Source organism: Cervus canadensis, chromosome 5 (genome assembly GCF_019320065.1).
Source record: "Cervus canadensis isolate Bull #8, Minnesota chromosome 5, ASM1932006v1, whole genome shotgun sequence".
Classification (NCBI taxonomy): domain Eukaryota; kingdom Metazoa; phylum Chordata; class Mammalia; order Artiodactyla; family Cervidae; genus Cervus; species Cervus canadensis.
Genome location: NC_057390.1, coordinates 2,994,941 through 3,009,975, shown reverse-complemented (window position 1 = coordinate 3,009,975; position 15,035 = coordinate 2,994,941). Strand labels below are relative to the sequence as shown.

The 15,035-nt window shown below is 43.5% G+C and overlaps 1 protein-coding gene across 10 annotated transcripts in view; it reads right to left on the bottom strand.

Annotated features, from left to right (window-relative positions):
• Nucleotides 1-6,108: 6,108 nt before the first annotated feature.
• C5H2orf92 (chromosome 5 C2orf92 homolog) overlaps nucleotides 6,109-15,035 on the bottom strand; it is a 55,353-nt gene continuing 46,426 nt past the window's right edge. For 8 of the 10 annotated variants that reach the window (XM_043467839.1, XM_043467843.1, XM_043467847.1 and 5 more), the window contains 3 exons: nucleotides 10,325-10,438; nucleotides 7,914-8,064; nucleotides 6,109-6,533 (listed from right to left, as the gene is read on the bottom strand). In XM_043467839.1, the coding sequence (XP_043323774.1) occupies nucleotides 6,401-6,533; nucleotides 7,914-8,064; nucleotides 10,325-10,438 (398 nt within the window). In that variant the 3' untranslated portion in view covers nucleotides 6,109-6,400. The remainder of the gene's footprint in view (nucleotides 6,534-7,913; nucleotides 8,065-10,324; nucleotides 10,439-15,035) is intronic. The other 2 variants (XM_043467845.1, XM_043467846.1) reach the window with 1 other exon arrangement.

The window sequence follows — 15,035 nt, the reverse complement described above, 5'->3', positions numbered from 1 at the left end:
TGCACCATACCGAATTCAGTCTTTCTTTTATCTTCTGAAGAAACATCTCTGTCCCTAAAAGCAAAGGGGGAAATGATTTACTATCCATAGCTGGTTAATAGATGTAAAGTGCTGGGCCTAGTGTCTGATCCACAGAGATGTGGTCATTATTACTCATTTTAGGCAATGTTGACTTTTATGTTGACTCTGACACTTGCTTGTCACAGCTTTGCAGTGTAAACAAGGCAAACCTTAGGCTGTCCATTGTGTAGAAGAGAAAAGGCCCACAGAGGGGAGACGAGCTGAGGTCTCCTAGAGTGGCCAAGGTTTATCTAGTTACATCACAGTGCCTCTCTGTGGAGAGGGGGCCTAAGGCAGAGCTGGGATAAGTCAGGTCTTGAATGAGGTGCCAAAAGTGGGATCTCAGGCCAGGTTAACATCTTTAGAAATACTTGGGGGGACACCAGCCAAGTGAAGTCAGAAAAACAGACTGGGATTTTAGCCAAGAAATGCCTTGCGTGAGGGGGCAGAAATCAGGGACTTTTTGGAACAGGAGTGAAGGAGCAGATTTGAAGAAAACCCAGCAAACCTACCATGAGCCGGTTTCACTCAGGGACTGTCTTTGGAAGGGTCCCCTCTTACAGTCACCGGTCAAACTCCAAGCTCTCAAAGCTTGGGTGGGTCAGATTCAAAGGGAGGATTACATGTGTGGTGCTTCCTTTTTTAAAAAAAAAAAAAAAAAGATGCTAACCTTTCTTTAAAGAGAACAGAGGATCCCAGTTACCAAAGGGAAATCCTGTGGAATTGGACTGAGACGTAGGTTAGAGAGTCTAGAGTTCTCCCATAGCTGAAGTCAGTGGAGTTTATCCAGAGATATTAACCTGGACCTAAAGGGTCACAATGACTCCTTGAGCTGGTCCATCCTCCAGGCCAAGGCCTGGGCAGCCCCAGTAGGATGCAGACAGAAGAAAGTGGGCTGATATTTCACTGGAGAGACACAGGTGTCAAGAGTGTCCCACTCATACCCAACCTGGCCCTGACCCTCCCCATTCCCCATAGCTAAAAGCTTTGGGGGCTTCCCCAGTTTTGGAGGGCAAACGAGGAAAACCACAAAGCTGGAAAAACCATCTACCAGGCCTGCTTTTTCAGAACCACCTCTGTTCCCCTGGGGCTGCTTCACCCACTCTACCTCTCAAAAAAAGGAGATCAGAATCCTTCCTATTCATTCCTCCTCAACAGGTCCCAAGGGTCCTTCTGGAGACTCAGGAGATGACAGGGGCTGGGCTACTCAATGGTTACAGCACAATCTCTGGATCCAGATTAGAGGCCAGGATACCCCCTTAGCTATATGACCTCTAGCTAGTGAATTTATCTGTCTGGGTTTTTCTTTTCTCTTAATAAGATGAGGACTATCACGCTTAAAAGATAAACAAGATTGACAAACCTCTGGCCAGCTTACCAAGAAGAAAAGAGAAAACTCAAATAAACAAAATAGGAGACAAAAAAGGAGACATAACAGCTGATATTTCAGAAATATAAAAAACCATAAGAGAATACTGTGAACAATTATATGCCAAAAATTCAACAACCTAGAAGAAATGGACAAGGACAAATTTCTAGAAGCATATAGCCCACCAAAATCAAGAAGAAACTGATAATTTGAACAGACTGATCGCCAGAAGTGAAACAGAATCTATAATTAGGGAACTCCCTGGTGGTCCAGCGGTTAGGACTTGGCACTTTCACTGCTGTGGACTGTGCTCAGTCTCTGACCAGGAAACTTATATCCTGCAAACCATGCACTGTGGATAAAAAAAAAAAAAAGAATCTGTAATTTTAAAGCTTCCTACAGACAGAAGTCCAGGACCAGATGGTTTCACATGGAAATTCTACCAAACATACAAAGATGAACTTATACTGATCCTTCTCAAACTTCCCAGAAAAATGAAGAGGGGGAAACATTCTCCAAAGACATCGTATGAAGTCACCATAACACTGATACCAAAATCAGATAAAGACACCACCAAAAAAAACCTTATAGGCCACTAAATTTGATGAATATAGATGCAAAAATTTTCATCAAAATATTAGTAAATACTGAATCCAACAGCACATGAAAAAGATCATACACCATGACCAAGTGTGATCTATCCCAAGTTCACAAGGTTGGTTCAACATACGTGAATAAATGTGATATACCACATAAACAAAAGACAAAAACCACATGATCACTTCAATAGATGCAGAAAAAGCATTTGACAGAATTCAACATCCAATAGAAACTCTTACCAAAGTGAGTACAGAGGGAACATATATCAATATAATAAAAGCTATTTATGACAAACTCATGACCAATAAAATACTGAATGATGCACAGCTGAAAGCCCTCCCACTAAAATCTGCAATAAGACAAGGATGCCCTCGCCTCTTCTATTCAACACAGTATTGGAAGTCCTTCCTAGCCACAGCAATCAGACAAGAAAAAGAAATAAAAAGTATTCAAATTGGAAACAAAAAGGTAAAATTGTCATTATATGCAGATGACATGATACTATATACAGAAAATCCTAAGCAAGCCACACAAAAACTAGTAAAACTGAACAATTAATTGAGCAAGGTAGACAGGATTTAAGATTAACATACAGAAATCAGTTGCATTTCTTTACACCAACAATGAAATATCAGAAAGGGAATATTAAAAAAAAATACATTTTAAAATCATACCCCAACAAATAAAATATTTAGGAATAAACCTGACCAAGGAGGTTAAAGACTTATACACTGAGAATAAAACATTAATAAAGGAAACTAAAGATGACTCAGCAAATTTGGAAAACTCAGCAGTAGCAACAGGACTGGAAAAGGTCAGTTTTCATTCTAATCCCAGAGAAAGGCAATGCCAAAGAGTGTTCAAACTACCGCACAATTGCACTCATCTCACACACTAGTAAAGTAATGCTCAAAATTCTCCAAGCCAGGTTTTAGCAATACGTGAACCATGAACTTCCAGATGTTGAAGCTGGTTTTAGAAAAGGCAGAGGAACCAGAAATCAAATTGCAACATCTGTCAGATCATTAAAAAAGCAAGAGAGTTCCAGAAAAACATCTACTTCTGTTTTATTGACTATGCCAAAGCCTTTGACTGTGTGGATCACAACAAACTGTGGAAAACTCTTCAAGAGATGGGAATACCAGACCATCTGACCTGCTTCTTAAGAAATCTGTATGCAGGTCAAGAAGCAACAGTTAGAACGGGACATGGAATAACAGATTGGTTCCAAACAGGGAAAAGAGTACGTCAGGGCTATATATTGTCACCCTGCTTATTTAACTAACATGCAGAGTACATCATGAGAAACATTGGGCTGGATGAAGCACAAGCTGAAAAAAATTGCCAAGAGAAATATCAATAATCTCAGATATGCAGATGACACCACACTTAGGGCAGAAAGCAAAGAACTAAAGAGCCTCTTGATGAAAGTGAAAGAGGAGAGTGAACAAATTGGCTTAAAACTCAACATTCAGAAAACTAACATCATGGCATCTGGTCCCATCATCACTTCATGGCAAATAGATGGGGAAACAGTGACAGACTTTATTATTTTGGGCTCCAGAATCACTGCAGATGGTGACTACAGCCATGATATTAAAAGACACTTGCTCCTTGGAAGAAAAGTTATGACCAACCTAGACAGCATATTAAAAAGCAGAGACATTACTTTGCCAACAAAGGTCCATCTAGTCAAAGCTATGGTTTTTCCGTAGTCTGTATGGATATGAGAGTTGGACTATAAAGAAAGCTGAGTGCTGAAGAATTGATGCTTTTGAACTGTGGTGTTGGAGAAGATTCTTGAGAGTCCCTTGAACTTCAAGGAGATCCAACCAGTCTATCATAGAGGAAATAGTCCTGAATATTCATTGGAAGGACTGAAGCTGAACTGAAACTCCAATACTTTGGCCACCTGAAGCAAAGAACTGACTCATTTGAAAAGACCCTGATGCTAGGAAGGCTTGAAGGTGGGAGGAGAAGGGGACGACAGAGGATGAGATGGTTGGATGGCATCACCGACTCAATGGACATGAGTTTGAGTAAACTCTGGGAGTTGGTGATGGACAGGGAGGCCTGGCATGCTGCAGTCCATGGGGTCGCAAAAAGTCAGACATGACTGAGTGACTGAACTGAACTGAACTGAACTGAACAGAGAAAGGGTAAGAAATCTCATGCTCTTGGATTTGAAGAATAATGATAGCTAAAATTGTCATACTACCCAAAGTAGCCTACAGATTTAATGCAATACCTATCAAATTATACATGACATTTTTCAGAGAGCTAGAACAAGTTATCTTAAAATTCATATGGAGTCATAAAAGAGCCAGAATTGCCAAAACAATCCTGAAGAAAAACAACAAAGCAGGAGGCATAACTCTCTCAGACTTCAGAAAGCACTACAAAGTTATAATAATCAAAACAGTATGGTATTGGCGCAACAGACATGAATCAATGCAACAGTCTAGAGAACCCAGAAATAAACCCACTCACCTATGGTTAGTTAATCTTCAAAAAGGTGGTGAGAATATACAATGTGGGAAAAGTCTTTTCAGCAAGTAGTGTTGGAAAAGTTGGACAGCCACATGTTAATCAAAGAAGTTATAACACTCCTACACACCATACACAAAAAGAAACTCAAAATGGCTTAAAGATTTAAATGTAAGGTGCGTACTAAGTCGCTTCAGTCGTGTCCAACTCTTTGCAACCCACAAGGCTCCTCTGTCTGTGGGATTCTCCAGGTAAGAATACTGGAGTGAGCTGCCATGCCCTCCTCCAGGGGATCTTCCTGAACTAAGGATTGAACCCGTGTCCCTTACATCTCCTGCATTGGCAGGAGGATTCTTTACCACTAGCGTCACCTGGGAACCCCAAAATATATGACATCAGAAAACTCCTAGAAGAGATCATAGGCAAAACATTCTCTGACATAATCATACTGATGTTTTCTTAGGTCTCCCAAGACAATAGATATAAAAACAAAAATAAACAAATGGAACCTAATTAAACTTAAAAGCTTCTGCACAGCAAAGGAAACCATAAACGAAATGAAAAGACAACCTACAGAATGGGAGAAAATATTTGCAAGCAATGTGACTGATAAAGGCTTAGTTTCCAAAATATATAAACAGCTCATATAACTCAGCAACAAAAAACCAAACAACCGAATTGAAAATTGGGCAGAAGATCTAAGTAGACATTTCTCTTGCCTGGAAAATTCCACGGACAGAGGAGCCTGGCAGGCTATAGTCCATGGGGTCGAAAAGAGTGGGACATGACTGAGTGACTAACACTTTCACTTTCAACAGGCACACGAAAAGATGCTCAACATGGCTCATTAGAGAACTGCAAATCAAAACTATAATGAGGCACCACTTCATACCGGTCAGAATGGCCATCATTAAAATGTCTACAAATAACATGCTCCTCATAGATGTCTTGGGCCAGGTCCCCCCATCCCTTGACTGGGAATTCTGCTTAGGCCACAGTCCTTTCTTGAACCTCTGACCTCAGATCTCGCTCCTGTCCTTGCCCTTCCCAGAATGACTAAGACCCACCCCCAAGAATGTGCTTGTGGCTGGGCTCCTCCATCGCCCCTTTCACATTCCCAGACATAAGAAGGTGTGCGTCCCCTTCAAGTGATATGGGAAGGCATGGATGGCACCTGGAGCATGTGCACCTGAGGGACCCCTGTGGTCACACATGCAGCTGCAGGGCAACCTCCTCCAGCCTCAAGAACCCCCTTCCAGGAGACAGGAAGGTAGCATCCTTCTCTCCGGACCCTGCCTTCCAATGTAGGGGCAAGAACTGACTGAGCTATAATGGCCACTCTCTTGCTCTTGCAACACCAACATAAGTTTCCTTTTCCCTCCTTTCTCCTCTGGACCCCAAGCCTCAGACCCTTGGCCCCTTTAGCAATGGAGACACAGAGGCATAAATTGACTACCAGAGAGCTTCAGCCGGCTGTTTGCCATGTCTTCAGAAACCTGTGATAGCCATGCCTGATTCAAATATCTTTGATTGCCTCATGTATTTTAATATCGCCTGTATATTAGTTGTTCGATTCATATCTGTTCAATGAATGGCTGAAAAAAACGAATCAATATTATTAATAAATAAATCAATCCATTGTTTTGTCAGGTTAGTCTCTGGGGAAATGTGCTAAGTCTCCTGTATTAGCCATTAATGCTGTTAACATTATGAGCAATCTGTGGTCAAAACTGTTTTCTTGGTCCATTCAAAATTGAGAGGAAAAGGTACACTTTTTAGGGTGCACCTCACAGTCAGAAATCCAAATGCCTTTCCACGCGTCTGGATGGAGAATCGCCTCACATCACAGCTTTAGGTGCTGGTTGGCTGGCCTCACCACCTGGCTTAGATACCGGAATTTAACTTCAGCTGTTTCTGTTTTCCTGCATGTTTTTTGGTCTTCTTGTCTTGAGACTTTTGCCACCAAGTCTTTCCATTCATTATAAAAATATTGTATGTCATGTCTGCCGGAGAATGTCTAAAACGAAAGACACAGAAGCTGTACTCCACAACTAAATGTGTAGCAATTCCTAATGTCTATTCCTTGGAAGGCAATAGAGGCTGACATTTCTGAGCGGGGAGGAGTCTGAGTACTACCTATCAGGAAGGTGTGTCATGTGTGAAATTCATTTTGCCTCTGAGAATTATGGAGCCTCTGGAAATGTCCTCCCCCATCCTCAACCTTCTCATAACCAACCCAGGCTCTTCACAGCTTTGATTCTTGTCTTTGGAATGGAGTCGCAGCCTTCACTACTTCTTTTGATACTTCTGAAAGACCAAGGAGGGAAATGGTGACTCTGATGGATAGGCCCCCGTCAGAACCATGAAATGGGTCAAGTTTATTCCCAGGAGCTCTTTAAACCTTCTCTCTCTAACATCTGCCATATCCAGGGCTCCTCTTTCACTTCAAGAGACCAACTGCTGCCTCAGAGGAGAAAGCTGGGTGTGAGGTGGTGGTGGTTGGCCTGAAAGAGTTACTGGTCCTGGGAGCCTTGGCATTTTAAAGGACACTTTTAGGGAAAGCCATGCCACTGTTGTAGGGAAATGTAAATACTGCAGTGATGGGGGCAGGTGGGATCACCACACACCGTGCCCCTTTCCCTGTGGACAGGCTGAGCATCCAACACAGTGGTGGGCAGGAGCTGAGTGGCCCTAGGGAGCTGCTCTTCCCCGTGTGTGTCCCGAGGGATGCAGATGGAGGCACATAATTTTGAGGTACCGTTACTGCAAATGCACAATGTTGTAAACGCTGTGTTGTGCCTGCTCCTGATCAGAGCCACTGTGCCTGAGCTCTCCCTTCAGGGGGATAACTGAGGTATTTAACAGCTAGTACAGGAGGACACTGACTAGTCAAGATGGCCACAGCTGGAACAGAGGCCTGGAGAAGGGGCTGCTTACCAACCAGTAGAAGCATCTTTCAATATTTTACCAATCAGCGCTGCTGCAGGAGCGTGAGCGAGCTGAACGTCAGCCCTCCTCCTCTCCGCCAGAGCCTCCCTTCCCACACTCGCAGAGCTGGGCCTTTCCATTCCTTTCTACCCCATGTTCCTGTTTTCTGACCCTTCTGCCAGAGGCTGTCCCATCTCCGCCATCCGGGGCCCTCAGTGTAAGAAGCGGTGTGGCCTGATCTGTGGTAGCCCTCAGAGGGCAGGACGGCCCAGACCAGGAAACCCCAGACCCAGCTGTGCATCGGAACCAAAGGCAGGGTGTCCAGGAACCGTGCCAGCCAATGCCGACACACAGCCAGGCCCGGAGGCCCCGCTCTCCTGCTGGATCCGGGGCCAGAGGACGCTCTGGGCCGATGCTGGTACAAACGCCTGTGGGCTCCTGGGAGCAGGCGGGGCTGAGAGCCACTCACAGCAACTGTCTCTTCCTGACGGACACAAGCAGCGCCAGGAGCAGCAGCACCGCGGCCACGGCGATCCCCACCACCGAGACGGCAGCGACGATGATGTTCTTCTGGAGGAACTGCAGAAGCTGTGAGCACGGCATGCCCCTGCTTGGAACATCTAAGTGAGAAGACACACAGCCCAGTCAACAGGGAGCAGCCATCCCGTACAGATCCGCAGCACGGCCTGTTGGTTCTGCTTGCAGCCCGGAGGGAAACCTCAGCTGCTGGCTCCAGGGGTCCTCTTGGGGAAGAAATGGCTATGTTTAGGGAAAGACATTCATGACCTCTTTGGTGGTGAAGGTGAGATGCTGAGGGTATGAGCTAGCGAGGAGCCAAGCGACCAGTCTGGAGCAGGTGAGGAGAGAAAAAGGTGAGAGTGAATATGCAGAGAGGAGGTGGGGCCACCATTGGGGGTGAAAGTCCTGCTGCGATGGCTTTTAAGAAAGATGGAGTCAAAACCATAAAAAAGGAGTGAAATAATGCTGCTCCCAGCAACATGATTGGACCTAGAGATGATCATACTGAGTGAAATAAGTCAGATGGAGAAAGACAAATACCATGCTATCACTTACATGTGGAATCTAAAAAAAAATGATACAAGTGAACTTATTTACAAAATAGAAACAGACTGACATAGAAAACAAACTTTTATGGTAACCAAAAGGGAAAGAGGGGCAGGGATAAACCAGGAGTTTGGAATTAGCAGATATAAACTACTATATATGAACTATATAAACAACAAGGTCCTACTGTATAGCACAGGGAACTATATTCAATGTCCTATAATAAACTGTAATGAAAAAGAATCTGAAAAAGAATGTGTGTGTGTGTGTGTGTGTGTGTGTGTGTGTGTGTGTATGTTTATATCCTGAATCACTTTGCTGTACACCAAAAACTGATACAACATTGTAAATCAACTATATTTCAATAAACAAAAAAAAGAAAAACAGAGTCAGGTATTCAGTCCAAGGCTTGCACAGGGCAAAGATACAGTCTCTTCTCTGCTGCCTGCCACTCCCAGCTTCAGGAAATAATACCATGCACACTATCTGCCTTGTGCGCCTGTGGGTTTGGGGGAATTTCGTGACATAAGGCAAACATGATGCCGAGCTCTTTCGACCCTTGAGGACTTGCAGAAAGCTTGAGGGTAGATTTGGAATGCCCCTGCATGTGGGCTGGGGACTACAAGGCAATCTTAGCTAGAGCTCAAAGGAAGGTGTCCTCAGCTGACACTGGGGACTCAGAGCTTCTGTCACCCCATTTGTAACGTGACCCCAAACAGACACAGGAACCAGGGAAACGGGGCATGGAGGTACAATGACAGGGATCAGATGTGGAGAGCTGCTGAGGGGAGCTTAGTGATGCAGGCAGGAGGATGCTGGCCAAGGGCCTTCTTGGGATATAGGGAGACAATTGGGGCACCTCCAACTCCCCACCTTCATCAGCTGTATGTCAAGAGGCAGCAGCAGCAAGCAGCTCTAAGGGCTCTGCTGGGATGATTCAGCATTTAATCCCTCAGAGTTAGGAATTAACAACCAGCTATGATTTTGATAGTGGGTGGCTACGAGGAGGGAGTGTCCTGGACTTGGTACCAGCACATGGCCATGATGGGTAAGTTTCTATCCATTCTGAATGGGCCCAGCTCAGGCTATCCAAGGTGAAGATCAAGGACTAGGTTAACCTTTGGCATGCAATCCCTCCTGCTTGTTAGAAAGCATCAGTGCTCAGTAATGTCAAGGACTGTGAACATGATGTCTGTGTTACAAGTGACCCTAGCTATGTAGAAACAACATCAAAGTAGCATCTTTCTGAAAGTGAAAGTGAAAATGTTACTCACTCAGTCATGACCGACTCTTGCAACCCCACAGACAACAGACCACCAGCTCCTCTGTCCATGGGATTCTCAAGGCAAGAATACTGGAGTGGGTTGCCATTCCCTTCTCCAGGGGATCTTCCTGACCCAGGGATGCAACCCAGGTCTCCTGCATTGCAGGATTCTTTACCATCTGAGCCACCATGGAAGACCATCTTTTTGAAAGGGTAGGGGCAAATTCTTGGAGTTAGGGACTTCCCTAGCAGTCTAGTGATTAAGACTCTGTGCTTCCACTGCAGGGGGCACTGGTTCAATCCCTGGTCAGGGAACTAAGGTCTTGAATGCCTCGTGCCATGGCCACAGACAGATTTTTTTTTAAAAATTACTGGAGTTAATTTAATTCATAATTTTAACTGCTGTCTGTACGCTTTTGTGAGTAAATTAAAGGTGTGCTGACATCTAGTCTGTTCCCTTAAAATACCATGAAAGGCAAACAGATGCCTTCTGAAGACATCCATACTGAGGCATCTTTTTTAGCTCATGCTGTGCAGATTATTATTAATACCTGGACTGACTGCTTCTTGATGCGTCCCCTTATCGATAGTCGTTAATTGCGTATCACTCACATCCCTGTTGAAGAGAGAGGATTCTTGATCCCTCTGCTCCCCTGCAATGTGATCTACAAAAGACAAAACATACAACGTGTTCATCTGAAAACATCCAGCGGCCTGTGACTAGTTCTGTTTTCATGATGAAAGTAAATGCCTCCAGAGTCAAAGTGAGGAGTCAGCAGAAAGGTCCAAATGTACATCAGTGTTTTGGGGTTTTTTTAATTTATTTATTTTTGGTTGCACTTGGTTTTTGTTGCTGTATGTGGGCTTTCTCTAACAGAAACACAGGCTCCAGAGCGTGCATTGTTTATTTTTTTAATCTAACACATTCCTGGATGGATCCAGGCCCTGGTTTTCACCGTGGAGTGTGCATCAGAATCACCAGGAGGCCCTGTTAGAACACAGATTGCTGGGCCCCACCCTAGAGTTTCTGATTCAGTAAGTTTGGGGTGTGGCATCCCAAGTGATGCTGGTGCTACTCATCAGGGACCACCCCTACAGGACCTAGCAAGAGCTTTCAACTAGTTGCCGAGCCTCTCTGACCCGTGTCAACTAGTATAAAACAAGAGATAATAAGACCTATCTCCCTGATAGTATGATGTTCGTGAAAACAAATCATAACCACAAAATACTATTAAAAAAATGTTTCTTGAGGTATGTGGCCAAGATGGCAGAATAGGAAGACCCTGAGCTCATCTCCTCTTACGAGCACAACAAAATTACAACTATTTGCAGAACGACCATCTATGAGAATGACCTGAAGACCAGTAGAAAGGATTTCCCACAACTAGAGATGTAAAGAGGAAACCACGGTGAGACAGGGCATAATCAGGACCTACTCTGCAGGCAAGGTGATCTGCAAACAGGAGGGCAACCACAACTGTGGATATTCTCCCCAAGGACCAGGGGTTCAAACCCCACTTCGGGCTCCCTAGCCCAGGGCTCCTGCACCAGGAAGATGAGCTTCCTGGCTTTGAAGGCCAGCAGGGTTTGCAAATGGAAGCGATAAATGGTTGTAGAAAACCAGGGACTCCCCTGGTGGCCCAGTGGCTAAGACTCCATGCTCCCAATGTAGGGAAGGCAAGTTTGACCCCTGGTAAGGGGCTGGGTCCCACATGCCACAGTTAAGAGCTCACCTGCCACAACTAAGACCTGGTGCAGCCAAATAAACAAATATTAAAAAACAAACAAAACAAATAAACAAAAACCAACAGAGACCCTGCTCTTATAGAATACACCCAAAATCTCAGTCCCAGCACAGAGGCAATAATTTGAAAGGACTCTTGCTGATCTCAGAGAGGCTCCTAGAGGGAGAGGAGGCAACAGGGACTCCCCCTGAGAACACGGACACTGGCATAGCCATTTTGGGTGCCTTGTTCTTCCACAAGGACTCTGGGACTGGCAAGCACCATCTTGGAGTCTTGGAGTCCTTCCTCTAGTCTATCAGTGCCGGGGGCTTGCCCGCCCACCATTGGACTGGCACCAGCCCCTGGACTCCTGGGCTGTGCAGCCAGCCACACCAGGACCCAGTGCCGCAACACGAGAGGGCACAGGGCAGGGCCTGGCAGCCGACTAAGGGCCAGCCTCACCTACCAGCACCCACAGGAGCCAGCCCTGTCACAAAAGAAGAGCCCATCAAGCCCACAGAGCAGGCACACAGCTTGGGTGACCACAGGATGTGGGCTGTGGGCCCCCTAGCAAGCCTCATACATAAGGCCACTTCTCCAAGAAAAGGAAATATGACTGATTTACTTAACACTTAGAAATAAACACAATTAGGTAAAATGTGGACACATATGAAGATATTTCAAACGAAGGAATAAAACAAAACCCCCAGAGAACTAAGCAAAGTATAGAGAAGCAACCTAGCAGATAAAAGAGGTCAAGGTAGGATCATAAAGATGCTCAATGAACTTAGGAGAATGATGAACACAGTGAGAAGTTTAACTAAGAGTCAGCAAATATAAAGAAGAAACAAACAGACTTGAAGAATTATAACTGAAATAAAAAATGCACTAGAGGGAACCAACAGTACATTAGGTAATACAGAGGAACAGGTCCACAAACTGGAAGATGGAGGAGTGGAAATCACCCAAGCTGAGCACAAAAAAGAAAAAAGAATTTTAACAAATAAGGATAGTAAATTTAAAAATATAACATGCTTATATGTTATGTTAAATAATGTTCATATGTTATGTTCAACTGAATATAATATGTTAATATATTAATGTTAATGGAGAAAAGACAATCTCTTTAACAAGTGGTGCTGGGAAAAGCAGTCAACCGCCTGTAAAAGAATGAAACTAGAACACTTTCTAACACCATACACAAAAATAAACTCAAAATGGATTAAAGATCTAAATGTAAGACAAGAAAATATAAAACTCCTAGAGGAAAACATAGGCAGAACACTCTCTGACATAAATCACAGCAAGATCCTCTATGACCCACCTCCCAGAGTAATGGAAATAAAACAAAAATAAACAAATGGGACCTAATTAAACTTAAAAGCTTTTGCACAATGAAGGAAACTATAAGCAAGGTGAAAAGACAGCCTTCAGAATGGGAGAAAGTAATAGCAAATGAAGCAACTGACAAACAATTAATCTCAAAAATATACAAGCAGGTCATACAACTCAATACCAGAAAAATAAATGACCCAATCAAAAAATGGGCCTAAGAACTAAACAGACATTTCTCCAAAGAAGACATACAAATGGCTAACAAACACATGAAAAGATGCTCAACGTCACTCATTATCAGAGAAATGCAAATCAAAACCACAATGAGGTACCATCTCATGCCGGTCAGAATGGCTGCTATCAAAAAGTCTACAAACAGTAAATGCTAGAGAGGGTGCAGAGAAAAGGGAACCCTCTTACACTGTTGGTGGGAATGCAAATTAGTACAGCCACTATGGAGAACAGTGTGGAGATTCCTTAAAACACTGGAAATAGAACTGCCATACAACCCAGCAATGCCACTGCTGGGCATACACACCGAGGAAACCAGAATTGAAAGAGACAAGTGTACCCCAATGTTCATCACAGCACTGTTTATGATAGCCAGGACATGGAAGCCACCTAGATGTCCATCTGCAGACAAATGGATAAGAAAGCTGTGGTACATATACACAATGGAATATTACTCAGCTATTAAAAAGAACACATTTGAGTCAGTTCTAATGAGCTGGATGAAACTGGAACCTGTTACCCAGAGTGAAGTAAGTCAGAAAGAAAAACACCAATTCAGTATATTAATGCATACATATGGAATTTAGAAAGATGGTAACAATGACCCTATATGTGAGACAGCAAAAAAGACACAGATCTAGAGGACAGACTTTTGGACTCTGTGGGAGAAGGCGAGGGTGGGATGATTTGAGAGAATAGTATTGAAATATAAATTACCATATGTAAAATAGATGACCAGTCCAAGTTCAATGCATGAAAGAGGGCACTCGAAGCCGGTGCACTGGGACAACCCAGAGGGACGGGGTGGGGAGGGAGGTCGGAGGGGGTTCAGGACGGGGGTCGCATGTGCACCTGTGGCTGATTCATGTCAGTGTGCGGCAGAAGCCACCACAATGTTGGAAAGTAATCAGCCTCCAATTAAAATTAATTAATTAATTTTAAAAAATAAAGTAAAATAAAAATATTTCCAAAAATGAGGATATGTTAACATATTAATATGCATGTTAAATAAAAAAATTCAAAAAATGAGGGTATGTTAATATATTAATATGTTAAAAAACATTTCAAAAAATGAGGATATTAAATTTTAAAATATAACATGTTGATATATTGTGTTAAATTAAATATAATATGCTAATATATTAATGTGTGTATCCTTCTCCAGGGGCTCTTCCCAACCCAGGGATCGAACTCAGGTCTCCCTCATTGCAGGCAGATTCTTTACCAGCTGAGCCACAAGGGAAGCCCTTAATATATACTAATGTGTGTGTGTGTCCAACTCTGCAAATCTATGGACTGTAGTCCACCAGACTCCATGTCCATGGGATTTCCCAGGCAAGAATACTGGAGTGGTTTGCCATTTCCTTCTCCAGGGGATCTTCCCAACCCAGGGATCAAACCCAGGTCTCCTGCATCACAAGCACTGAGCCACCAGGGAAGCCTGGAATATGTTAATATGTATATTAAATTAAAAAATGTTTAAAAAAAATGAGGATAGTTTAAGAAACCTCTGGGACAACATCAAGAAAACTGACATTCACACTGCAGAGACCACGAAGCCGAAGAGTGAAGAAAGGGGCAGGGAACTTACTTGAAGAAATAATAGCTGAAACTTCCCTAATCTGGGAAAGGAAATAAACATCCAGGTCCAGAAAGCACAGTCTCAAACAGGATGAATCCAAAAAGGTCTGCACCAAGATCTAAAGTGGCAAAAATTAAAGATAAAGAATATACTCTAATAACAAGAATTTTAAAAGAAAAAAATAAAGAGGAAATCCACAAAGCAGCAAGGGAAAAGCAATTTGTCATGTATAAGGAAACTTCCATAAGGCTATCGGCTGACATTTCAGCAGAAACTTTGCAGACCAGAAGGGAGCGGCATGATGATCAAAGTGGTGAAAGGAAAAAACCTACAACCATGAATAGTCTACCCCGCAAAGCTATCACTCAGATTTGAGAGAGAGATAAAGAG